Source organism: Trachurus trachurus (assembly GCF_905171665.1).
Source record: "Trachurus trachurus genome assembly, chromosome: 1".
Lineage (NCBI taxonomy): Eukaryota > Metazoa > Chordata > Actinopteri > Carangiformes > Carangidae > Trachurus > Trachurus trachurus.
This window is the reverse complement of record NC_139891.1, coordinates 40,262,792-40,289,157: the sequence shown is the minus strand read 5'-3', so window position 1 is coordinate 40,289,157 and position 26,366 is coordinate 40,262,792. Positions and strand designations below refer to the sequence as shown.

At 45.5% G+C, this 26,366-nt stretch overlaps 2 protein-coding genes across 2 annotated transcripts in view; one reads left to right on the top strand and one right to left on the bottom strand.

Annotated features, from left to right (window-relative positions):
* Positions 1–4,772, top strand: part of aars2 (alanyl-tRNA synthetase 2, mitochondrial (putative)) — a 34,635-nt gene extending 29,863 nt beyond the window's left edge. Inside the window, exons 13-21 of the mRNA XM_083969996.1 lie at positions 315–455; positions 1,058–1,195; positions 1,330–1,433; positions 1,787–1,895; positions 2,054–2,209; positions 2,290–2,400; positions 2,877–2,960; positions 3,074–3,187; positions 4,511–4,772. Coding sequence (XP_083826122.1) covers positions 315–455; positions 1,058–1,195; positions 1,330–1,433; positions 1,787–1,895; positions 2,054–2,209; positions 2,290–2,400; positions 2,877–2,960; positions 3,074–3,187; positions 4,511–4,678 — 1,125 coding nt within the window. The 3' untranslated portion in view covers positions 4,679–4,772. The remainder of the gene's footprint in view (positions 1–314; positions 456–1,057; positions 1,196–1,329; positions 1,434–1,786; positions 1,896–2,053; positions 2,210–2,289; positions 2,401–2,876; positions 2,961–3,073; positions 3,188–4,510) is intronic.
* Positions 4,773–5,008: 236 nt separating this feature from the next.
* Positions 5,009–24,851, bottom strand: LOC310994251 (calpain-2 catalytic subunit-like; the record flags this gene model as incomplete). The annotated part of the gene is made up of 17 exons (XM_083982860.1): positions 5,009–5,032; positions 6,678–6,736; positions 7,758–7,874; positions 9,859–9,937; positions 10,039–10,107; positions 10,904–10,968; positions 11,151–11,208; positions 11,308–11,373; positions 12,316–12,352; positions 14,396–14,607; positions 14,750–14,761; positions 16,824–17,043; positions 17,862–17,936; positions 19,045–19,130; positions 19,623–19,706; positions 20,554–20,722; positions 24,835–24,851. The coding sequence occupies 17 exons, from the start codon at positions 24,849–24,851 to the stop codon at positions 5,009–5,011; spliced, it is 1,449 nt and encodes a 482-aa protein (XP_083838986.1).
* Between the last annotated feature and the right edge of the window lie 1,515 nt (positions 24,852–26,366).

Below are 26,366 nucleotides of genomic sequence, written 5' to 3'. Positions count from 1 at the left end.
CCTGTTACGGTTTAATCCTAGTATCCTATTCCATAAACACACCATATATACACTCCACCGTACCTCAGTGGGTTCAGCCCGTATCTCCCATCACGGCTAGTGTTGGTGTGAATTCATATACACCAAGAAAATACAGCATGGCTCTGTTTTGCACAGCCTCACATTTAGTAGTAGTAGTATGTGGTTTCAAAAACAGTCTGACTCCGCCCCCGCCAGGTGGTTTTGACGCCGCCCCCCCAGGTGGTTTTGACTCCGCCCCCCCAGGTGGTTTTGACTCCGCCCCCCCAGGTGGTTTTGACTCCGCCCCCTCTCAGCTCCACAGGGTGTCCTGCATGGTGAACCACACGGCCACTCACCTGCTGAACTCGGCCCTGAGAACCGTCCTGGGTCCTTCGGTCCAGCAGAGAGGATCTCACCTGACGGCCGACCGCCTGCGCTTCGACTTCACCGCCAAGGTAACCAACCAACCAATCCCTGACTACTGGTTGTTAAAGGGATAGTTCACCTAAAATTGAAATTTCCCTCATTATTATCTCCTCCCCCTCATGTGGACTAAGGGCTGGGAGAAGTTTCAGAGTCCTCCGTGGCTTCTCTGAGTTACAGGGGGTCTCGTCGTAGCAGTGCATGTCCATATGACGGTTGCAAATGGATACCAACTGTCTTCGTAACAAAAAGACACACCAAAAAACATCCAAATACCTCCATGCTGCTCGTATGTAATGTCCCTCTGGTATTGAAGCCCCGACATGAGAAACTGTCCCGAAAAACATTAAATAAGTCTATATTTCAAGCTTGTTTGTAGCGGAACAATTTCTCATGTCGGGGCTTCAATACAAGAGGGACATCACATACGAGCAGCATGGAGGTATCTGGATGTTTTTTGGTGTGTCTTTTTGTTACGAAGACAGTTGGTATCCATTTGCAACCGTTATATTGACATGCACTGCTACGCCGAGACCCCCTGTAACTCAGAGAAGCCACGGAGGACTCTGAAACTTCAATTTTGTGTGAACTATCCCTTTAACTCTTCTCCTCCTGCTTCCTGTCTGTCCCTCAGGCGTCTCTGAGCGTCTCCCAGCTGCAGCAGGTAGAACGGTGCGTCAGCGACGTGGTCTCGTCCAATCAGGTGGTCCACAGCCAGGAGCTTCCTCTGCAGAGCGTCAGGAACATCAGAGGACTGAGGACGGTGGACGAGGTGAGACGGTCCACAGCTGTCTGTCTGTCTCTGTCTGTCTACAGCTGTCTGTCTCTCTGTCTCAGGTGTCTGTCTGTCTCCAGTAGGGGTTGCATGACTTCAGATTGTTTAAAGGTGTCCGTCTGTCCCTGCAGGTCTACCCTGACCCGGTCCGCGTGGTCTCGGTGGCGGTTCCGGTCCCTGAGCTGCTGGACGATGAGATGGACAGAGAGACGTCTGTGGAGCTCTGCTGTGGAACGTGAGTCTGACTCACCTGTCCACCTGTCCACTTGTCCACACAGTCCACCATCCAGTCCTCCCATTAAGCTGGTCTGTCCTCTCTTCCCATGAACCCGTCACCCTGAGCTTTCTCCTGGTTTTCCCTGTTTAAAGGGTTTTCCATGGAGTTTCTCCTCAGTGGATGTGAGGGTCTAAGGACAGAGGATGTTGTTATGATGGGATGTAAAGCCCTTTGAGACAAACTGGTGGTAACAACGGGCTATACAAATAAAACTGTCTTGCCTTGCCTGTCCCTGTCCACCTGTCTGTGTCCACCTCTTGTGTGAACGAGCCGTTGCCTAGCAACAATGTCCCTCTCTCTCTGTGTTCCAGTCACCTGCTCAGGACCGGCGCCGTGGTCGACCTGGTGATCGTCTCCGAGAGACAGATGGTGAAAGGAATCAGCCGCATCGTCGCCGTGACGGGACGAGACGCCACGCAGGTCAGTGACATCATCACAGCTGTATGACATCATCACAGCTGTATGACATCATCACAGCTGTATGACATCATCACACCTGTATGACATCATCACAGCTGTCTCACCTGTATGACATCATGACACAGGTGTAAATAACTAACCACCACTTCCTGTCTCAGGCTCGGGAGGCGGGACATGTTCTGTCTCAGGACGTCGACTCGCTGTCGGCCAGAGTGACAGGCTCCGCCCCCTCAGGCTCCGCCCCCTCAGGCTCCGCCCCCTCCAGTCTGGACGCCGCCCAGCGGCTCACCAAGGAGGTCGGAGTCCTCTCTGATGTAGGTAAACTACCCAGAATGCACTGCAGCCTGAGCTGTGTCTGACAGGCTGTAGTCTGACCCTGAGCTGTGTCTTTCAGGCTGTGGACAACACCCCCATCCCCCAGTGGCAGCGGCGGGAGCTGCAGAGTCGACTCAAAGCTCTGCAGAGAAGCAGTAACACCACCGTCAGGAAGCTGGAGACCAGAGAGGTAAAACACTCCTTTCTTTCTTTTCCCCAACAATATCTTTATTTATTTCCACACATATATAACCACTGGGACATAAAGCTCCTGCCCTGAACCATAGAACACACCTCCACCTGATGTGGGGGCGGATAGCAATTTGAACACATTAGTGCAGGCATGTCCAAAGTCCGGCCCGCAGGCCAAATGCGGCCCACGTTCAAATTTTGTGCAGTTTTGTTTTGAGAATATTGTTTATCAGCAATAATTTTGGGACAATATATTATCCAGCAAAATGTTTAATCGTCACAGGCCAACGACCCTTTCCAGCCCATTTCTAAAATATAATGATGTTTCAAATTAACCTATAGATATGTTTATGTATATGTAATGTTATAAGTTTTTTTTTCCAGAGAAGGAAAAATGAAGAGTGATTTTGGTAAAAACTTGTTTAGATTAATTTATCTATCTATCATGTGTGTTTCCCATGATGCTTTGCTCAGGCTGCAGCTCTAGCTCAGTCGCTGCTGCAGAGGAACAGAGGGAAGGAGCTGCTGGTCGACTCGGTGGAGACCAGCTCGCTGTCGGTGAGGAAACACACACACACACACACACACACACACACACACACACACACACACACACACACACACACACAGTGACACAGTGACAGTGTGATGACATCTTCGTCTGGCTGCAGGTGCTGATGAAGACGGTGAACCAGTTCAGCTCCTCGTCTCCTCTGAGCCGCGTGATGCTGCTCGCTCACCACCGCAGCTCTGGGAAGGTCCTGTGTGCCTGTCAGGTTCCCAAGGTAACCACGGCAACCACGGCAACACACACACACACACACACACACACAGAGATCACTTACAGACAGTACGACTAAGTTCACAGTTCATACAAAGTAATAAATAATTATTGCACCTTCTATATATTGCATCTTGCCTCAGTGTTGCCTCAGTCTCTGGGTCTAAATTGCACCATTTCCACCATCAGCATCAGTTTAAAGCTACCGAAGGAATAGAATTGATTGATTGATTGATTGATTGATTGATTGATTGATTGAAAACTTTATTGAACAACATTAGACAAGTGTTGAAAAGGATTAAAAACACAATAAAGCCCTTGTAAAGGCTTGTTTCCATTGTGGTCCTATGTGATGGTCGACAGCAGCTACACATGGATTTAAAACAAGGAAGACAAACACACAACACATGGACTAACAACATGGGAGAGAGACACTAAGGCACATAGACGACAACACTGAAGAGAAAGAACAAGATGAAACAGATAAAACAAGAGATTAGGTCCCAAACAGACACACAAACAAACAATACAATAATCTGGTGCTTCACGGCTCTTTTGATTTCATTTATCGGTTGGCTGAACCAGTTTCTTATTGAGGACTTAAAAAGAAAGTAGGAGGAGCTAACAGCTTTAAGGTTTAAAGGAAGAGTTCATTTGCCAAAGCAGATAAGTGCCATTTTGAATTTTAAAAAAAAAGAGCTGAGGCTTTGTAATTATTCAGTGTTGTTTTCATTAAAACTTTATTGTTCCATCTCAAAGTCACTCAACTTTGGTTTGACTGACATCACCTTATGGAAATAAAAGATAAAAAATGAAGATTCTTGAATATTTTAAAAACGGAGTTATCTGCTTTTGCAAATGAACTCTTCTGTATCTATCCACCTTTTTCCCAACCTCAACAACGTAGCCTGTTTTACCGGTTTTGCTCTTCCGGTGGAATTTTATGTTTACGTTTCCATGGTTTCGGTAGTCGCGGTAAATGCATCGATTTCTTTTTTTTTTTTTTTTTTTTTAATGAAAATGTGTAAAGCACATGGATCATCACAGCAGCTTTTAACAGTGGATATCACACAGACTGACATCATCCGTGTTAACAGCCAGCGTTAATAGATCCATGCGTTTACCGCAACTATGACAACGACTGAAAACCATGGAAACGGAAACGTACAATTCCACCAGTTTTGACCATAGATGACGTTCAGAAACTTGTGGTTTAAAAAAAAGAAAGAAATGTACAGTATATATCAGTTAAAATGATGATAATAAAACAACAGAGTGGGCGTGGCCTCTGAAGCCTCTGATTGGCTGTCTGCTTCCTTCCCCTCAGGACTCTCCGTCTCTCTCTGCGTCTGATTGGGCGGTGGCCGTGTGTCGCCACCTCGGGGGCAGCGCCGGGGGCTCGGCGCTGGTTGCCAAGGGAACGGGGAGCAGCGATGACATCACCGAGGCTCTGAGGTGGGCCGAGGAGTTCGCCCGCCAGAAGATACAGCGATGACATCACAGTGATGTCATAACAACACAGTGTATAATATATAAGAGACTGTCTATAAGCCCCGCCCACAGCTAGCACACGGCCTCCTCTGATTGGCCGACAGGCGGTTTCACACTTTTCTTTTTATAATAAAGTTTCTTTGTTTTAGAAGAAATAAGAAATAAAAACATTGATCCAGTTGTTGTTGGTCGAATTATTGATTATTGATCTTTAATCAGGTTGGTACAGTTAGTTAATTAATTAATTAAAACAAGATGAAAAGGAACAAAACCCTTTAAACCACATGTAGACGACTGAAGGAGGGTCTGAGTCTCTGGTCCTGGTCCTGGTTCTTCAGAGCAGAGACACGTTGAGCCACTAAAGGACAAGGAGCAGAGAGTTAAAGGACAATTCCGGACAAATTCAACTCAGGGCTGTACTGTATGTTCCTAACATATTAGGTCTAAAACAGGGGTCGCAACCTTTGTGACATGGAGCGCCAATTTGAAATGTTCTTGTCAATGAGTGTGCTACTACAATAAAACAATGTGACACAAAATACAAAAACAGCATACCTGACCCAGTTATGTTGTTTTTGTATATGGATAGATAGATAAAATCATTTAAAGCAGAAGTAAGCGATATTTTTGTGTTAATATAAGTCTTAAATAGTTGTATCTTCCGACAGCAATCACTTCTATAGAGTGTTTGGTCTGAAACACGGGTCTGTCAGTCACTCTGCTCTGCTCTGAGCCCAGGAGAAAACTTTCCTTGTATCCTACAACCTTTATCCAATGAGGAGAGAGAACGGCATAAAGGGGCAGTCCTCTCTGTGTGCGCAGCCAAGGGATGCGCCTGAATGTGGTGACGTAGGGACGAGGACCAATAGATCCATGACGAGGGCGGGGGCTGCTAACTCCATCTGCTGACAAGACGTTATGGTGCGTTCAAGGCAACTCGTAACTGGTGTTTTTCCGACCTGTGAAGTGGTACCAGTTCAATCTGGTACGAGTTCACGGGTCAGAAGTTACGAGTGGCCGTTATAGGGAACTTTCACAGGTAAAACAGGTCGGAGAAACACGAGTGGGTTGCCTGGAACGCTACAAAGTCGTAAGTCGTGACTTGAAGCTGTAATTTACGGTTTCAAAAGCCTGCCTGGAACGCAGCATTAGCCAAAACCACCGGATCGCTTACTTCTGCTCTAATATATATATATAACCCATCTAATCATATTTTGAAGATATTTTCCCATTAGTCACAACACTGCTTTTCAGAAACGTAGCCTGTTATATCATATTGCAGAGGGAGGAAAATGCTGAAACAGAGACGACAGTTCATCCAGAATATCATATCAGAATGAAACAGTCTCAACATTTCAAGGAATCTGAAGGTTTTCAGTTTAATTCTCCTGTTTTGCGGTAGTTGTGTCTGTCCCCGCGTCGCCAAGGCAGCGATGAATGGGAGCGGATTGAAGTTGTGCTGCTTAGGCTGTTTCCATCCCTCAAAGCCACAGACAGCGTCAGATGGAGACTCAAACATGCAGCCAGAAGTTTATTTACTTCAACAAGCCGACATGTTTGTAAAACTAGATCTAATTCAAAGTCTGGCGGAGTCGAGACCCAAGTTGACGCTCGGTGTGTTCAGGTGCAGTGGGAAGCTCCCGTTTGTGTCAGAAACACAGGAATATCAACTCTGGACTTGAAGCTTCAAGTAAATAAACTTCTGGCTGCATGTTTGAGTCTCCATCTGACGCTGTCTGTGGAAACAAATGTACACTTGAATAATAATTATAATTATAATTATGGTTATTATGTCCTATTTCAATTAATCTTAATATTGTATCTGTTCCCACTTTACCTGCCCAGGGACGACAGGCGGAAATTAGCAATTGTTGCTCTAACCTGGCTCAAAGCATCTCTTCTTGTTTTACAAGAATAATGTTTTTTGTGCATTGTCCCTGTTTTAAATAAATAAATTCATTCATTCATTCATTCATTCATTCATGGGTCTGTGAGCTGGTCACCTCCAGGATGTTGAGCTGGACGCTTCCTGAATCGTCTTTGTCCAGCGTGGTGAAGGTGTCTGTGGAAACATCATCATCATCATCAGGATCAGGATCAGTCCATACTCGATGGCAGCTGTACGAACTGCATGGGAACAAGACCTAAACTAAACCTTTATAGAGGACGTATGGGACCAGATACACTCCTCTTCTGTGTGTTCTCGTCACGCACTTTTGCAATCTAAAGTAGTGCATCGTATCCACATCTACAAAACCAACCTAGCACGGATGTATCATGATGTCGACCCTACATGTGATAAATGTAACGCACCTGCTTCACTCCACCACATGTAGTGGACTTGTCCCTCTTTAAGTAACTTCAGCTCATCGGTCTTCCATGCTTTATCAGAAACCCTTCACCACCAAATTGAACCGAATCCCTTGACTGGTATTTGTGGCATTGCTCCAGATTTGGACTTGGACTAAGCTATGCTCAACTTTCTGGCTTTTGCCTCATTACGAGCTCGACAAACTATTTCACTGAAGTGGAGGAACTCAGCACCACTGGCTCAGAGACATGAGATCCTGTATGAATCTAGAGAAGATTAGACACTATTCTACAATATATGGCGCCCCTTCTTGGTATTCTATGAGAAACTAAACCTTCGATAATAGTTTCGGAGTAGCCCCCCCTTCCCTCCCTTTTTTTCTTCCTCCCTTTCTTTCTAAGTATGGTTGTTAATCATTTTTATGATTTTTATTCTGTCTATTCACTTTTTTTTCCTACTTTTATTCATTTATTTATTTATTTATTTCAGTGGCTGTATGAGTATATCCATGTTGGGTTGTTTGGACAAGGGGGTATGTTGTGTCGTGGGTGGAGGTTGGAGAAAAAATCTAAAATGATCTTCCTGTGCAGTGATTGTCTTATACAAGCTTTGTCTATAATAAAAAGACCATTGAAAGAAAAGATCAATCCATCCATACTGAATGAATGTGGACCGATCCAGGTGGACCACCTGGTCCAGACCCGGTCCAGACCTGGTCCAGACCCGGTCCAGACCCGGTCCAGACCTGGTCCAGATGTGGAGCTGGACTCACCGAACATGGTCTCCAGACGAACCAAGCAGCCGACGAAGTTGTCGAAGTCGACGGTGAGGTCTGGTTCGCTGTAGCGAGCCACCAGGACCTGGTGCAGCCGGTTGTTGAGCCTGAAGCCTGAAGGACACAGACCAGAACCAGAATCAAAACCGGGTCAGAGATAAGAGGACATGCTGAAACCATCTCAGACATTTATCATTCTAAAATCCCTGAGTGTCTATGGAAAACATTCTGTAAGTGCAAATTCCACTTAGATTAGAAGTTTTATCCACAAGTTTCTGAACGTCATCTGTGGTCAAAACCAGAAGCCGGTTTTGCCGGTTTGGTGGAATTGTACGTTTCCGTTTCCATGGTTTTCAGTCGTTGTCATAGTTGCGGTAAACGCATGGATCTATTAACGCTGGCTTTTAACACGGATGATGTCAGTCTGTGTGATATCCACTGTTAAAAGCTGCTGTGATGATCCATGCGTTTTACACATTTTCATTGAGAAAAAAGAAATCCATGCATTTACCACGACTACTGAAACCATGGAAACGTAAACATAAAATTCCACCGGAAGAGCAAAACCGGCAAAACAGGCTACGTTGTTGAGGTTGGGAAAAAGGTGGATAGGATGGAGAAGCTGACTTTCTCAACTCGACTAAAAACAGAGACTTTTATAAATGACTGGGACAACTGGGTTGATGTTGTGTCTCCATTGACTTTGTGCAGTAAGGACACTGTAGATTACTGATCCCCTTGGTTCAGGCTACAAACTGGTTCTTTGTTCATATGTTTATTATATTTACCCTCCAACAGGAGAAAAGAGACGATGGAAGAGAGGTGTGAAAATAAGAACAGGAGTGAAAAAGAGTTTGTTTGTTTTTTTCTTCACATTTCCTCTACGGTAAAAACTTTCTGTGAGAATGTTTCTCTGTGTCTCTGCTGCTCCCTGGTGGAGAAGTAGAGGAATGTTTTACACTGTTGGAACATTTTATAGGTCAAATGGTGAATATTGATATGTGGAATCAATAAAAAAAATGGTGAAGAAACTCCTGATGGCTGCTCACACAAGGTTGTAGTGTTGTAGTGGATGGTTTATTTCCTGTCTGTGTTCTATAACTGTTCAGATGTTTAGATGATTTAAATAAACATCAGTTTTCTAACTACAGACCAGTTTCTCTACTTCTACAGTTTTCAAACATTTTAGAAAAATTATTCATCCATAGACTCGATCATTTCATAGAAACACAAGACTTAGTAAGTGAACATCAATATGGGTTCAACAGCTCTAATGGAACTTAGAGAAAAAATATACATTTGTTCTGTTTTGTATTTATACTTTTATATTTGTCTATTGTATTAGTTTTTATAAGACTGAAATAAACTCTTCAAACTAAACTAAAAAACTTGATGAAATGTTTAGACTATTGTTACTTTTACATACTCTATGTACTCTATACAGGTACAGGAGACTTTATTGATCCCCGCAGGGCAGTTCAGTTTCTACAATCCACCACACACATACAGTCAGTCACACACAGCCTAACACACATATCAGAGGTAGCATGATAGAACGTAGGAATGTACAAATGTAACTCATATCTAAAAGTATAAATAAACTCGTAACACACGAGGCAATGACGATAAAGTGCAATCTTAGGAGAATAAATAAGTAACAATGTTAAGAATAAGAGGTAAAAAAATATATGTATATGTATTTCTATGAGAGATAAAAAAAAATATATATATAGGCTACATACATATAAATAAGAAGGATTCACATAGTCAACTCGGCATTTAACAGCACGACTGTGAGGGAACAAATCAACTGCCATATCTATTGGTCTTTCTGGGACGGCATAAGTGCAAATTCATTTTTGAGAACATGATCATGATTCATAATGCTTCTGGCTCTTTGTAAGACACGTTTCTCCCAAAGAGAGTTCAAGTCACACAACCTAATGCCAATACTGTTGGAACACACTTTCACAATACTGTTCAAACATTTTCTGTCTTTTACCGTTAGATTGTTACTATTTATGGATAATTGATGTGTGTAAATCTTTTGTTATGCTCTGATTGTGTATTTCTGTATTGTATTGTGTTGTTGTCCTACCAGCTTCCTCCACAGCCGTCCTCATCTCCATGGAGCTCATGGAGCCAGAGTTGTCCACGTCCTTCTGCCGGTAGATGTTCTGTCAGGACCAGAGAGAACAGAACCTCAGCTGGAGAACTTTATACATCTGGTTCTGGTTCTGGTTCTGGTTCTGGTTCTGGTTCTGGTTCTTCTACTCACCAGGTAGTTCTCGATCTTGGTCCACAGAACCTTGAACTCCACCAGACCCAGTTTCCCACTGCCGTCTTTCTGCAGCGAGTTCAGGAACTCACAGACCTCAGCGTTGTTTCATTCATTCATTCATTTATATCCAGGTTTCACCAGCTTTGTCTTTATCATTATTTATCTTTATCTTTATATTTCCCTGTTAAAAGGGTTGGTCTTTATTAGTCAGAGCAGTGAAGAACAGACAGAGAACCAGGGAAGAACCGTCCCAGAGGAACAAACACACAGTAGCTACGCATCATAAACTCTCATGGTTAAAGTAGAGAAAAGGCCTCAAGTACACTCACATTCTTCAGCAATACTGTCTATTCCACTAAACCAGAGTTTTTACATAATCAAGTTATCAGATGTCGTCAAATTCATGACATGTCGGCGCAGGAGGGAGTGGAGCGTGGAGCCAGTCTCCTTCAACCATGCAGGGAAAAGGGGAATGATAGGAAAGGTTTTTCTAATGTATTGAGAAACAATGCCCAGGTCAGCAGCATGACAACAAACATGTGGTTCATTCGTCCCCTAAAGTTACATAAACCAACACAGCGTGGACACACACAACTCCGCTGATGCCGGTGATGTGTAGAAAAGTGAAAAAAATGTTTCGATTACACTTCTGCGATACACGTTTGTATCGATACGTCTGAAAAACCACCTCATGAGAGCGTAAAAATATTTTTGCGATATTAGAGAGTTTTTTCTAAATGTAGGTGTTTCCATTACCAGTTTCTCAGTTCGATATTTAGGTTTTGTGCATTTCAAAGGGAAATGTGAGTCGGATCTGATCCGACCTGAGCTCTGAGCTCTACTTTCTGTAGTGGAAGGATACGTCCAGCAGGTTCACCATGTTGCGACACGTTGTGAGGCTGAAGCCGCTCGTCTGGATGTCGGAGCCTGTTGAGACAAACACATCAACTGTTACTGTTACTGTTACTAGACCTGGTTCTGGTTCTGGTTCTGGACCTGGACCTGGACCAGGACCAGGACCTGGACCTGGACCAGGACCAGGACCTGGACCTGGACCAGGACCAGGACCAGGACCTGGACCTGGTTTCGCCGCCAGTGGGTTCTCTCACGTTTGGTGACGACTCTGTTGAGGATCTTCTTCAGCTCGAAGGCGCTGATCTCACAGTCCTGTAGGATGGAGACAAAGACAGAGATGTTGGACATGAGACTGAGTCTGGCGCCAGAAAGTGGGCGTGGTCTGATGATGATGACATCACAGTGACTCACCCCTCCCGCCAGCTGTCCAAACAGACCTCTGAACCGGTCGTCCACGTCGTCCTCGTCGATCTCGATCTGTCCACAGGAGGAAGAGTCAGAGTGACTTCAAATGTTTTCTGACCATTCAGGAGAAAACCTTAAAGGGATAGTTCAACATTTAGTCAAACTGGCCCATTGCCATAACCCCTATAGTCATAGCAGTAGGTTCGTTACCTTTAATTGTCGGTGCAAGCTGTTTTTAGAGCGGCGGAGCAGAGCCGTGAGCTGCTCAGAGCTACGCTACGGAGGCTCATTATGGGATTTCTTGGTTTCCCTCATCAAACTCATCAAATACACAATCCAACAACTCCACAACGCTCTGGTGGACAAGTTGTGAACTGCACATTCACCACGCTATGAGATAATAACACAACGTTACCACACAGAGTTGTTTTAGAGGGAAATACAGAGACTGTTGATGAAAAACTGTCCCTGAAGGCAACGTGCATCAGCGGTTTTACATGAATTTACCTCTAAAACAACTCTGTGTGAACGTTTTAAAGGTGTACAGAAAAGAAAATTGAATTTGAGCCCACTTTGGGTCATAAAATTAATGTGATAACTCATCTTTCAGACGTTGTAGGCCAAACTTTGTGCAAAATTCTATTTTTGAGTAAATCCGGGATGAAAGTGTGTATTTTTTTTTTCGCATTGGATAATGCAGGCGCACGGATTAAACGTCAGCCTGTACACGATTCACCAGCCACTGATATTGGATCCGTCATCCGTCATTCAAACGTCTGAGACACGCACACACACACGGAGCTCGGGCTCGCCCCAAGCTTTGAATATCCCGCCCGCTCGATAACGACCAATCAAATTCGTTTTCCTCACTCGGGTAAACTCGTGTTGCAGCTCGTGACAACTCGGCGCGACAAACAGGACAAACGGCCACTTCTGTACACCTTTAAAGAAAGTTTAACTTGGTGTTTTGTGTCAGATATCTGAGGACGGTTCCTCTGGTTCCTGGTCTCTCACCTTCTCCACCGTGGACTCAACGGGGTCGTCCAGTTCTCTGCAGGAACAAACACAGTCACAGTGAGACCAGCTGCACTTTCCCCCATCGTCAGTGGTGCAATTGAACTCATAACCAGGACCCGGACCAGATTCACAAAACCTACTTAAGAATCTTCTTTAGTGTCATTTTTTTCTTAAAGGGATATTCCGGCGTAAGTTTAACCCATGGTCCAACGCACCGTAACACCGAGTTAGACCCCCCCCTGGAGAGATGAAGTCTGCTAACCGCTAGCTTCTCTAGCTGTAGCAACTTTAGCAATGACCGCAACATAACAAACAGCACAGTATACGGATCCACTATCCACCGATCAAAAAGCCACTTACAGCCACAAATAATGCTCAGAACAGCACCAGGCTAGTACAAACAGGGTCCCATCCCATAATACAAGGCATCAAACATCTGTTAGCTTAGCCTGGTTTCTATTGAAACGAGACGAAAACAACTCACCCACTCTGCTGCAGTTATACGCTGCAGCAACTTTCCATGTCCAGCATAGAGTCCAGGCACTGACAACACACGTCCGAGGCCGACTGGCAGCACAAACATCTGGTTTCAGCACAAACATCTGGTTTCAGTGGCCACCGACAGGCAGTGACCACTTGATTCCCCCAGGTCCAGCACATAGACGCCCCCAGCTCTCTCCCTCTGTCACTTTAAGCCTCCGTTTCCAGCACACAGTCTCCACCGCAGCTCTCCCTCTTTCACTTTACTCCTCCATTTCCTTCAGCTTGTCTTCAGTAAACTCGGTCTCAAACTGATAGCAGCGCCCATCGAAATGAAACCAGTCGTTGTTGTTCTCAAACTCCATAAACTCAGCCGTGTCCGTGATGTTTCCTTCACTAAATTACAGACAGTCTCTTCTGGCAACGAACGGCGTCGGTCGCGCGTGTGACGTCGCGTCTAATCTCGCGCTTGTTTACGTGATTCTCTCCGTTCATTCCCTGTGAACACTCGATAATAACTTTTATAAACTGATGAAGATACACAGGAACTTTGGCTGCATTATATGGAGTAATACACACACATTCATCCTTGAGCTGCGGGACTCTACTTCACTCGGTAATCGCCTCCACGCCAGCTGACTACCTGTAACCATGGCTACAACAGCTGACTACCTGTAACCATGGCTACAACAGCTGACTACCTGTAACCATGGCTACAACAGCTGACTACCTGTAACCATGGCTACAATAAGCAGACATCACAGATAGGATATGGGGGAATCAAGTGGTCAGTGTGGTGGTCACTGCCTGTTGGTGGCCGCTGAAACCAGATGTCTGTGCTGAAACCAGATGTTTGTGCTGAAACCAGATGTTTGTGCTGAAACCAGATGTCTGTGCTGAAACCAGATGTTTGTGCTGAAACCAGATGTCTATGCTGAAACCAGATGTTTGTGCTGAAACCAGATGTTTGTGCTGAAACCAGATGTCTGTGCTGAAACCAGATGTTTGTGCTGAAACCAGATGTTTGTGCTGAAACCAGATGTTTGTGCTGGAACCAGATGTTTGTGCTGAAACCAGATGTTTGTGCTGTCGGTGGCTACTGAAACCAGATGTTTGTGCTGAAACCAGATGTCTGTGCTGCCAGTCGGCCTTGGACGTGTGTTGTCAGTGCTGGACTCTATGTTGGATGCGGAAAGTTGCTGCATAGTAGAGTGAGTTGTTTTCGTCTCTTTTCAATAGAAACCAGGCTAAGCTAACAGATGTTTGATGCCTCGTATTATGGGATGGGACCCTGTTTGTACTGTTGATGCCGTTTGGTGCTGTTCTGAGCATTATTTGTGGCTGTAAGTGGCTTTTTGATCGGTTGATAGTGGATCAATAGACTGCGTTGTTTGTTATGGTGCGGTCATTGCTAAAGTTGCTACAACTGGAGAAGCTAGCGGTTAGCAGACTTCATCTCTCCAGGGGGGTCTAACTCTGTGTTAAGAAATGACAGTTCTTAAGAAAATATTGAGGAATTGCACTTAAGAACTTTCTTCTGAACTTCTTAACTTTCTTCTTAAGACATTTCTTAAGCCTCAGTGCGGCTGCCACCTACTGGAAGTCGGCCTGCTTCTCGGAGAAGACTCGGACACAGAAGTCTCCGTTCTGGTGCGGCTCGAAGGTGGACGGGATGATGAGGTATTCCCCGGGCGGGAGCAGGAAGCGGCTGCAGACTTCCCTCAGGTTGATGAAGGTCTCGGAGCGAGCGGCCGAGGCGTGGCGCAGGAAGAAGTTCTTGTTGAGGTGGACGCTCCTCTGACCCGAGTACTGGAGAAGACCAAGCCCAAGGTTCAGCCGGGACACTCAACACACGACAACAATTACATGAGCTTTTATTTTGAAAAGCGAGCTAGGAGGAAGTAGTTGAGGCCGAAGGTCGAAGGTCGATGGAAGAGGACGAAGCTCCTACCTCGTCAGGAACCTGGAACACAAGAGGAGACACGTCAGATACATCAAACACCCGTTGGTCAACTACTGTTGTGTGTCCCGACCGTGAGCTGTGGCTATTAGCTTAGCTCGTTAGCTGTGGCTATTAGTTTAGCTTGTTAGCTGTAGCTATTAGCTTAGCTCGTTAGCTGGTATTTACTCGATATTCTACTACAGTTTCTTTATTAGATTGATTTAATGCTGCCTGTTATTGTTGGGATGCTGCTGCCCAACTCCTGCTGCTCAGGCAAACAGAGCCAAGGCAAATACGTCTGAGGAGTTTACTGGTAGATAACCTAAAGAAATCCTAGCTAACATGCTAATTAGCTTGCTCTTCTTCTCTGGCAAAACACGACCGCATTGCATTGTGGGATACATACGAGAGTAGAAAGCAAGGGGGCAGTTGTCGGTCTGAGAAGTGAAGTCACTTCCGCATTCAACAAACTACAATCCCCTCTTCTTCCTCTGGGGGCTGGTACCAGAAGGGAGCAACTCTCCATTGAGCCCCATGTTAAAATAGCCGACTTTACAGCTTAAAAAAACATATTTACAGCCTGGTACATTTTATTTTTTTGGTCTCGATCGATAGTTTCTACCCCCGCACACACTCTGAGGGGGGTTAAGCTCTACCGTTTTACTGTTATTAGGTTTAAAATTCTGGCCAATTAGGGCACGGAAACGTTGAGTGACAGGTCCGGAGACCGCTGCTACGAGGCCAGTGGGCGGGCTCTCGGCCGGCCAACGGCCGCACCGCTCCAAATATGGCAAGTAGAATCCAACATGGTTTGTGTTCAAACCCCCGTAGTAGCGGCACAAAACAGACTCCCCCAAATGGGTGACGTCACGGTGCTACGGCCGTTCTCTCTACAGTCTGTGGTAGAAAGTAGTGTACATCGCTTGTTCACTCAGTTTCGCGGTGCATTGTGGGTGTTTTGTCGTCCACAACATAGTGGATGAAATTAATCGCGGAGAATTCGAACAACACTACAAAATGTTGAACACACTATATAGTTAGTGGACTACATCCGTGATAGGGGGAGATTTACTACACAGCTCTGGTCTCTGACCACTTCCTGTCTCTGACCAATCAAACCTACTCTGACCGGCAGGTATCTGAACGCTGTTCCTCAGACGGAGAGGTTTGACACCTTGGACTCATCCTGATTGCACTGCAAAAACTCAAACTCTTACCAAGAATATTTGTCTTATTTCTAGTCAAAACTAATCTCATTCTACTTAAAATAAGACTCATCACATAAAAAGCAGCTTGTTTTTAGACACTTTTTACTTCTTTCAAGCAGATTTTCACTTGAAATAAGTAGAAAAATCTGATAGTGGAGCAAGTTTTTCTTTCTTATTACAAGCACAAAAAACTTGCTTTCACTGGCAGATTTTTCTACTTATTTCAAGTGAAAATTAGTTTGAAACAAGTGAAAATGATCTAAAAACAAGTTGAGTTTTAGGTGAGGAGTCTTATTTTAAGTGGAAAGAGATTAGTTTTGACTAGAAATGAGACATTTGGACAAGAAATAAGACAAATATTCTTGGAAAGATTTTGAGTTTTTGCAGTGTGATCCTGACCCGACAGTTCAGATCTGCTTCAGAGTCCTCCGTGGCTTCTCTGAGTTACTTTTCTTTGTCCAAAAAGACACACCAAAAAACATCCAAATACCTCCATAGTGCTCGTATGTAATGTCAGTCTTGTATTGAAGCCCCAACATGAGAAATTGTCCCGAAAAAATTTAATAAGTCTATATTTTAAGCTTGTTTGTAGCGGAAGCTCCTCAACCCGGTTCGAACCGGGAAGAGGAGCTTCGAGAAGCTTCCGCTACAAAACAAGATTGAAATATAGACTTATTTAATTTTTTTCGGGACAATTTTGCATTTTGGGGCTTCAATACAAGAGGGACATTACATACGAGCAGCATGGAGGTATTTGGATGTTTTTTGGTGTGTCTTTTTGGACAAAGAAACTTCTCCCAGCCCTTAATCCACATGAGGGGGAGTAGATAATGAGTGAAATTTCAATTTTGGGTGAACTATCCCTTTAACCTCACAAAGAACCAGAACCAGGTCCGATGAGGACCCGGGTCCAGGAGGACCAGGTCTGACTCACTGGGAAAGTTCCTGCAGCCTCCGGCCGTGGATCCTCGTCTCCAGCTGCCGTCGAACTTGGACAGAGACCACTTGGAGAAGCTGTCGTCGCTCAGAGCGTCGGGCGTCAGGTTACAGATCTCCAGCCGTGAGTAGTGTCGCAGGAAGTCGGAGAAGGACATCCTGCAAGACAGAGCTCAGGGTGTCAACCTGCAAGACAGAGCTCAGGGTGACATCCTGCGAGACAGAGCTCAGGGTGACATCCTGCGAGACAGAGCTCAGGGTGACATGCTGCGAGACAGAGCTCAGGGTGACATCCTGCGAGACAGAGCTCAGGGTGACATCCTGCAAGACAGAGCTCAGGGTGACATGCTGCAAGACAGAGCTCAGGGTGACATCCTGCGAGACAGAGCTCAGGGTGACATCCTGCAAGACAGAGCTCAGGGTGACATGCTGCAAGACAGAGCTCAGGGTGACATGCTGCAAGACAGAGCTCAGGGTGACATCCCAGACCTACAAACTCTGGAGTAGTGAAAAAGGTGACAAGTTACAAAACTAAAACCCTCTTCATTCATTTCTACTACCCTGGTTGACATAAAAAAAGGTGACTGTAGCCTAAAGGTGACTAGTTTGCAGGATGATCCTGCAAGACAGAGCTCAGGGTGACTTTTATTTTTTATTTAACCTTTATTTAACCAGGCAGAATCAATTAAGAACAAGTTCTTATTTACAATGATGGCCTGAAAAGAGGCATAAGCTTCTTGAGGGGAGGGGGGAGGGGAGCTGTGAAGGAGAAAAGATAGGTTAAAAGACAATAGCAAATATGCACAACTATACAAACATTCAGCAAAAAAAACAAGACATAAAAGTTAATAACAAGGATATTCAAGCATAAAAGAATTAATAGAAGATTAATAGAATTAATAAGAATGACATCCTGCAAGACAGAGCTCAGGGCGTCACTGCACCTTGAGCTGGACACAAAGGATTTGGACATTTACCAGAACTCTCCGTCCTCTGAGCGATGACTCAGACGATCTCTGTCCTCGTCGCTGATGTAACGCCACTGGGACGAGCTGAGGAGACAGGTGGAGACAAAGGTTGTGTCACAACAACGTGTCACAACTAAGCATAAAGTCCGATAGCTTAATGCTAATGTATAATGTAAAACACCATAGACGGGCTAACAGTAATTAGCCTCGCTATCCAGAGTTTGTGGTCAGTTTATAACGCTTGTTAGGAAATTTGCTTCGACGTTTGTTGTTGACACATTTATTGAGGCTGCTGCACTACTGCATTTATTTGGTAGCTACACCGGTCACTACTTCATTTATTTGGCACCGGTCACTACTGCATTTATTTGGTAGCTACACCGGTCACTACTGCATTTATTTGGTAGCTACAGCGGTCACTACTGCATTTATTTGGTAACTACACCGGTCACTACTTCATTTATTTGGTAGCTACACCGGTCACTACTTCATTTATTTGGTAGCTACACCGGTCACTACTTCATTTATTTGGTAGCTACAGCGGTCACTACTGCATTTATTTGGTAGCTACACCGGTCACTACTTCATTTATTTGGTAGCTACACCGGTCACTACTGCATTTATTTGGTAGCTACACCGGTCACTACTGCATTTATTTGGTAACTACACCGGTCACTACTGCATTTATTTGGTAGCTACACCGGTCACTGTGGTAACGGCCATCCGTGACAGCAATGCATGATGGGATATCTTGCTCCGGTTAGTGACCATCGGATGTTCACTACATTTGAATTGTGGGATAGATTCAGTCACTAGATAGTGAACATTAATAATCACTAAACATTCAGACACTACTACAACATGGCGTGGTCACCAGATGGCCGCCGCCGCCAACTTTCTGTAGTCTACAGAGGCAGAGGTCTATCACCATAACTCACTGGCCTCATCACTATGGCAACCACAAACTCACAGCTATATTTATATCAGGAGGAACTCCTCCTCAAGATGGCGGCCGTGAAGACGTGCCTGACAAGCCCGAATGCGGCATCTACGTGTATATATCTATCTATGGGCAACAGAGTGATTACATCACCGCTGTGAGCTCCAACCAGGTGGCAGCAGCAGAGTGATGACATCACCAGAGACCTGAGTGATGTCATCGTCAGGTTGAGGACACCTGTCCGGTACCTACTCGTCGCTCCAGGCTCCGGTCCACTCCACCTGACCCCACGGGTTCCTGATCCGGATCAGCTTCTCGCTGCCGCCGCGGTACTCCACCTGCAGCCAATCACAGCAGAGCACAGCACAGAGCGTTGGTGAAGCCCCGCCCCCTCAGGTCAGGTAATTTCATTTTTTCATTTTCATTTATTGTTTATTTGTCGAGGACAGACACATTAATGAACAATTTAACGGCGTGGCGTCCTGTAAGTGTGCCGGATTTAGCTCAAAGCTAGTTTCTGTCTGTAGTCCTCACATTAAAAAACAGACAGACATCCCACAGATCACAGATGATAGTAATAATAATAACAATGGAAAAAAGGAAAGCAGATAACGATAAGAAACATAATAGGATACAGAATGTTAGCAGCACTTGTAGCAGTAGAAAGACAGATAAAAATGCGAGGATAGAGAATAATAGCAGCAATTAGAACAGTTAGAAAGCAGGTAACAATGCTAGGCAGCAAACCGCTGCCCTAAAGAAACTGCAGGTGTCAACAACAGCCATGAAGCGAAGGGGGCGGGGCTTGGTAAAGGGGCGTGGCCTCTCACCTGAGCTGCTCCGGTCACTGAGTAGGCGTGGCCTTTCACCAGCTTCTGGTAAGTGACGGCCTCAGAGTCGGACGAGCTGCTGATCTGAAAGGAAGAGGGAGGAGCCACATTGGTCATCGTTAGAGCGCTGGAATAAGAGAGGAACGACAGTAGCGCCCCCTAGTGATGGGACAGAGCCTCACGCGCCCCTAGTGGCAGGATATGGGTGTTGCAACAGCGCCCAGAAAACCCATTCACTCCAATGTATGTGTGTTGCCCACTTGCTTGTAAATTGATGAAAACAGCCGTGTTTTTGTTTTTAGGTGTCTTGGTCATATCAGATTATACTTATAATTAGTTTATTATAAAATGTAGATTGAAACATTCATGTAGAAAACTGTTTTTTTTTTACTGGCCTATGTGTTAATGTTTATCTGTAAAGGATCCTCAATGATGCTATTAACGTGGGTGATCTATAAATGTCCTTAAATTATTAAAAACACCACACTGCTCATTCACCAACAATGCAGAGATGTCAGTTCTTGGGCGCTTTTGTAAAACCCATATTCCTCCACCAGGAGGCGCTTCCATTGGACCAATGCTGTCACTACTCTCTTTTACAGAGCTCTAAGCATCGTAATAGAAGTTGTGTTGACACTATACACAAACACAATTTTTCATCTGGATTTTTAAATAATATATTCTTCTTCATGGTTCTGGAAAAGTATTTTTTAAATTACTAATTACTCTGTGCATCATCAGAATAACATGTTTGAGAAGAAATCTTTGTTTTAGCTGCTGTTTTAAATAAAAATGCCAAAGGTTTTTATTACAATGGCAAAGGTTAATGTCAGTGTGTGTGTGTGTGTGTGTGTGTGTGTGTGTGTGTGTGTGTGTGTGTGTGTGTGTGTGTGTGTGTGTGTGTGTGTGTGTGTGTGTGTGTGTGTCATACGTCGATGGAGCAGCCCATCAGCGAGCCGCGGTCCAGAGCTTTCTGGATGATGTGGAACAGGTGGGGATCGGGTTGACTCAGCGTGTGGACTTCAGCGATTCCTCCGGTGAAGTCCTCGAAGCCCTCGGTGGTCGATCCTCCAGACAGAGCCTCGTAGCAGCCGTTCACCCTGCAGAACACATCATACACATCATACACCACACACCACACCTCAGCTCACATGCTGCTCTCTTTTCTCTTTCTTTTCTTTTTTTTTTTTTTTTTTTTTTTTAAATGTATATTTTTTGGCTTTTCATGCCTTTATTTGATAGGACAGCTGAGAGTGTGACAGGAAATGGGAGGCAGAGACGGGGGGAATGACATGCAGGATAGGGCCGTCCGACGCGGGACTCGAACCGGGGCCGCCTGCAGCGAGGGCTACAGCCTCAACACATGGGGCGGGTGCTCTACCAACTGAGCTAAACACCGCCCCCTCTTTCTCTTCTTTTTTATCATATTTTCTTTTTCTTTGGGAAATACGGAGAGGGAAGTTACCCCGTCACTCATATTGTATCAGGATGGATATTTTTGTTGTTCTTTTTTTGTGCTAATTCATTGGAAATAAAAACATGTTTTAAAAAAAGAAGAAAAAAAGGGACAGGTCACACTCCTCCTGTTGCCCTGCGGGGGGCGCTACAGGGGCACGAACTCCACAACCAATAGACTCAAGAAGGGTTTCATTCCCAGTCCTCCCATTAAGCTGGTCTGCCCTCTCTTCCTATGAACCAGTCTGCCATCCAGTCCTCCCATTAAGCTGGTCTGCCCTCTCTTCCCATGAACCAGTCTGCCATCCAGTCCTCCCATTAAGCTGGTCTGCCCTCCCTTCCCATGAACCAGTCTGCCATCCAGTCCTCCCATTAAGCTGGTCTGCCCTCTCTTCCTATGAACCAGTCTGCCATCCAGTCCTCCCATTAAGCTGGTCTGCCCTCTCTTCCTATGAACCAGTCTGCCATCCAGTCCTCCCATTAAGCTGGTCTGTCCTCTCTTCCTATGAACCAGTCTGCCATCCAGTCCTCCCATTAAGCTGGTCTGTCCTCTCTTCCCATGAACCAGTCTGCCATCCAGTCCTCCCATTAAGCTGGTCTGTCGTCTCTATGAACCAGTCTGCCATCCAGTCCTCCCATTAAGCTGGTCTGTCCTCTCTTCCCATGAACCAGTCTGCCATCCAGTCCTCCCATTAAGCTGGTCTGTCCTCTCTTCCCATGAACCAGTCTGCCATCCAGTCCTCCCATTAAGCTGGTCTGTCCTCTCTTCCCATGAACCAGTCTGCCATCCAGTCCTCCCATTAAGCTGGTCTGCCCTCTCTTCCTATGAACCAGTCTGCCATCCAGTCCTCCCATTAAGCTGGTCTGTCCTCTCTTCCTATGAACCAGTCTGCAATCCAGTCCTCCCATTAAGCTGGTCTGTCCTCTCTTCCTATGAACCAGTCTGCCATCCAGTCCTCCCATTAAGCTGGTCTGTCCTCTCTATGAACCAGTCTGCCATCCAGTCCTCCCATTAAGCTGGTCTGTCCTCTCTTCCCATGAACCAGTCTGCCATCCAGTCCTCCCATTAAGCTGGTCTGCCCTCTCTTCCTATGAACCAGTCTGCCATCCAGTCCTCCCATTAAGCTGGTCTGCCCTCTCTTCCTATGAACCAGTCTGCCATCCAGTCCTCCCATTAAGCTGGTCTGTCCTCTCTTCCTATGAACCAGTCTGCCATCCAGTCCTCCCATTAAGCTGGTCTGTCCTCTCTTCCTATGAACCAGTCTGCCATCCAGTCCTCCCATTAAGCTGGTCTGTCCTCTCTATGAACCAGTCTGCCATCCAGTCCTCCCATTAAGCTGGTCTGTCCTCTCTTCCCATGAACCAGTCTGCCATCCAGTCCTCCCATTAAGCTGGTCTGCCCTCTCTTCCTATGAACCAGTCTGCCATCCAGTCCTCCCATTAAGCTGGTCTGCCCTCTCTTCCTATGAACCAGTCTGCCATCCAGTCCTCCCATTAAGCTGGTCTGCTCTCTCTTCCTATGAACCAGTCTGCCATCCAGTCCTCCCATTAAGCTGGTCTGCTCTCTCTTCCTATGAACCAGTCTGCCATCCAGTCCTCCCATTAAGCTGGTCTGTCCTCTCTTCCTATGAACCAGTCTGCCATCCAGTCCTCCCATTAAGCTGGTCTGTCCTCTCTTCCCATGAACCAGTCTGCCATCCAGTCCTCCCATTAAGCTGGTCTGTCCTCTCTTCCTATGAACCAGTCTGCCATCCAGTCCTCCCATTAAGCTGGTCTGTCCTCTATGAACCAGTCTGCCATCCAGTCCTCCCATTAAGCTGGTCTGTCCTCTCTTCCTATGAACCAGTCTGCCATCCAGTCCTCCCATTAAGCTGGTCTGTCGTCTCTATGAACCAGTCTGCCATCCAGTCCTCCCATTAAGCTGGTCTGTCCTCTCTTCCCATGAACCAGTCTGCCATCCAGTCCTCCCATTAAGCTGGTCTGTCCTCTCTTCCCATGAACCAGTCTGCCATCCAGTCCTCCATTAAGCTGGTCTGCTCTCTCTTCCTATGAACCAGTCTGCCATCCAGTCCTCCCATTAAGCTGGTCTGCTCTCTCTTCCTATGAACCAGTCTGCCATCCAGTCCTCCCATTAAGCTGGTCTGCCCTCTCTTCCTATGAACCAGTCTGCCATCCAGTCCTCCCATTAAGCTGGTCTGCCCTCTCTTCCTATGAACCAGTCTGCCATCAAGTCCTCCCATTAAGCTGGTCTGCTCTCTCTTCCTATGAACCAGTCTGCCATCCAGTCCTCCCATTAAGCTGGTCTGCTCTCTCTTCCTATGAACCAGTCTGCCATCCAGTCCTCCCATTAAGCTGGACTGCTCTCCCTGCCTCCCTTGCCTACCAGAAGCTTCCTCCTTCAGCTGTTGTTAACATTTCCATGTTTCTCACATTCTCTGTTATAAACTGTTTTCTTGTCTGTAACAACATCTCTGTCCTTGTCCCTTCAGGTCTCAGTCGGGGACGGGGAAGACGGCCACCTTCTGTGTCTCGGTGCTCCAGTGTCTGGACATCCAGGTCAGAGAGACTCAGGCGCTGATCCTGGCCCCGACTAGAGAGCTGGCCGGACAGATACAGAAGGTACTGCTCTCTGATTGGCTCGCTCTCTCTCTGCTGCTCTGCTCTCTGATTGGTCCTCTCTCTGCTGCTCTGCTCTCTGATTGGTCCTCTCTCTGTGTACTGCTCTCTGATTGGCTCTCTCTCTCGTTCCATGTTTCCCACATTGTGTCATAAACTATAAACTGTTGTCTTGTCTGTAACAACATCTGTCCCGTCTGTCCGTCCTGGGTGATGATCCCTCCTCTGTTGCTCACCCTGAGCTTTCTCCTGGTTTTCCCTGTTAAAAGGGTTTTCCATGGAGTTTTTCCTCAGTGGATGTGAGGGTCTAAGGACAGAGGATGTTGTTATGATGGGATGTAAAGCCCTTTGAGACAAACTGTTTGTAAAAATATCCTCCACAAATAAAATTTCCGTGCCTTAAATGTCGACAACAGTGACAACAGTGACAGTAAAATGTTTGTCTCTGTTTCCTTTTTTGTCACATTATTCAGATTATAGTTTTTAATTTATGTATTTTTCTAACCCAGCTCATGTTTTTTCTATGTTATATTGTTCTCTTGTATTATTCATTTTCTCGGTGTTGTGTAATTTCTCTGGTGTGAACAGTGTAGTCTGTATTTACGTATCTAACACATATTTAACACTTTCATCTACTGCCATCTACAGTATATAATGTAAATTAATGTGACTGTTTAAAGTGTAACTAGATAAATATTAACTCCCCCTGTCAGGTGAACCTCAACCTTTGTTCCCTGTTCACCAGATAAAACCTGTTGTAACACAATAAAGTACAGACACACCTAGCTGCAGAGTCCAGAGGAGAAAGTAAAGTGTAAGAGGAGGACGACGGAGCTGCAGCAGAGACCAGACAGAAAGTCAAAGTGAGTCCATCAGGAGTTTGTCAGCAACACAGCAGAGTCTCTACCAAACACTGGTGAGTACAGCTCATCATATTCACTGTGTGAGCAGCAGCTTTAACACTGAGCTTCATCTCTACTCACTCTCTTCATGTCACACTGACTCTAGTGAACTGGCTCACAACAGACCTGAGGCTGTTTGTCCACAGAGACACTATAGTCCACTTTAAACTGTCTCTGTGTCTCTGCTCAGGACTTTTACAACTCCTCACTCAGTCTCTGAGCTTCACTCTCTACTTCACCTCATTTCCTGCTTCATGCTGTCAAGGTATCACTTCCTGCTGCTGCCTTACTTCACACTTCCTGCAGCTCTTTCACAATAAAAGCCTCACACTTTTATTGTGAAGCAGCCAGAGGAAACAAACCTAGCGTCTCTTGGCTGAAAACCAACCTTGTAAGATCAGAACCTCCGACCCGGTGTCCCAGCTCTCGTCTCCATGGCGACACCGCCACACAAACGTAATCTCTTGTTGATGACAGATAAGACTACACAGAAATACACATGGTAACCATGGTTACATGGTAGATGATAAATAACCTTATCCACCGCTCCATGGATTGATTTCTCACCGGCTTCATTGTTGGAAACAGATGATGCACATGGAGGAGAGGAGGGTTAGAGACACAGAGGAAAAGGGACCGGACTTGCATAGTTCCTCTTTAAACCTTTATTTTAAAGGGATAGTTCAACATTTTGTCAAATTGGCCCATTGCCATAATCCCTATAGTCATAGCAGTAGGTTCGTTACCTTTAATTGTCGGTGCAAGCTGTTTTTAGAACGGCGGAGCAGAGCCGTGAGCTGCTCAGAGCTACGCTACGGAAGCTCATTATGGGATTTCTTGGTTTCCCTCATCAAATTCATCAAATACACAATCCAACAACTCCACAACGCTCTGGTGGACAAGTTGTGAGCTGCACATTCACCACGCTATGAGATAATAACACAACGTTACCACACAGAGTTGTTTTAGAGGTAAATACAGAGACTGATGATGAAAAACTGTCCCTGAAGGCAACGTGCATCAGTGGTTTTGCATGAATTTACCTTTTTGCCAAATGATCTTAGAGTTTTGAGAATGTAATTTCTGCTTAGAGAAAGCTTGTTGGAGAATATTCCAAGAGTTTGGAGCGTCAAATGAAAAGACTAATTTACTGAGCTCAGAATGTATAAGAGAGACATTAAAGGTACAGCACGTAGGAATCCCCCCATCTAGCGGTGCGGTTGCATATCTGAACGTATTCTTGATGTTGCATTCAGGTGAAATGGGGCAGACGTCAGACAGACAACAGACGCTGCATGTAACAGGATAAACAAGCGTCTATGTAAACAAGTGGTCTGACAACATGTTGTCATGGTGATGTGGTATTGTTTAAGTAAAACGACATCCGGTTGGTTTGCCGAGTCGACGGCCGTCTGCCTGACTGCACCTGAATGCAACACCGGTGCCTCCATCCTTCCTCACACTACACAGTGGTGACAGTTTTAACAGGCCGTTTCCGTGGTTACCTACGGTCACGATGCAACATGGCCGCCTCGGTTCGGTGCGTCGCCCACTTATGTATTTGTAACGACTTGTAACAACTCATTCTAAGGAACCAGAAAGCTTCATTTGTAGCAGCTGTGATTCACCTTCAGTCAAATACAGATTTATGAAAGACAGGTTTGATTTTTGATAATAAAAACACAAGTAAGTTACAGACCGGGGCTTTAAGGGACATGAAGCCACTGGAACGAGTTGAATAAGATCCAGAGCACCGTTCTAGTCAGGATGA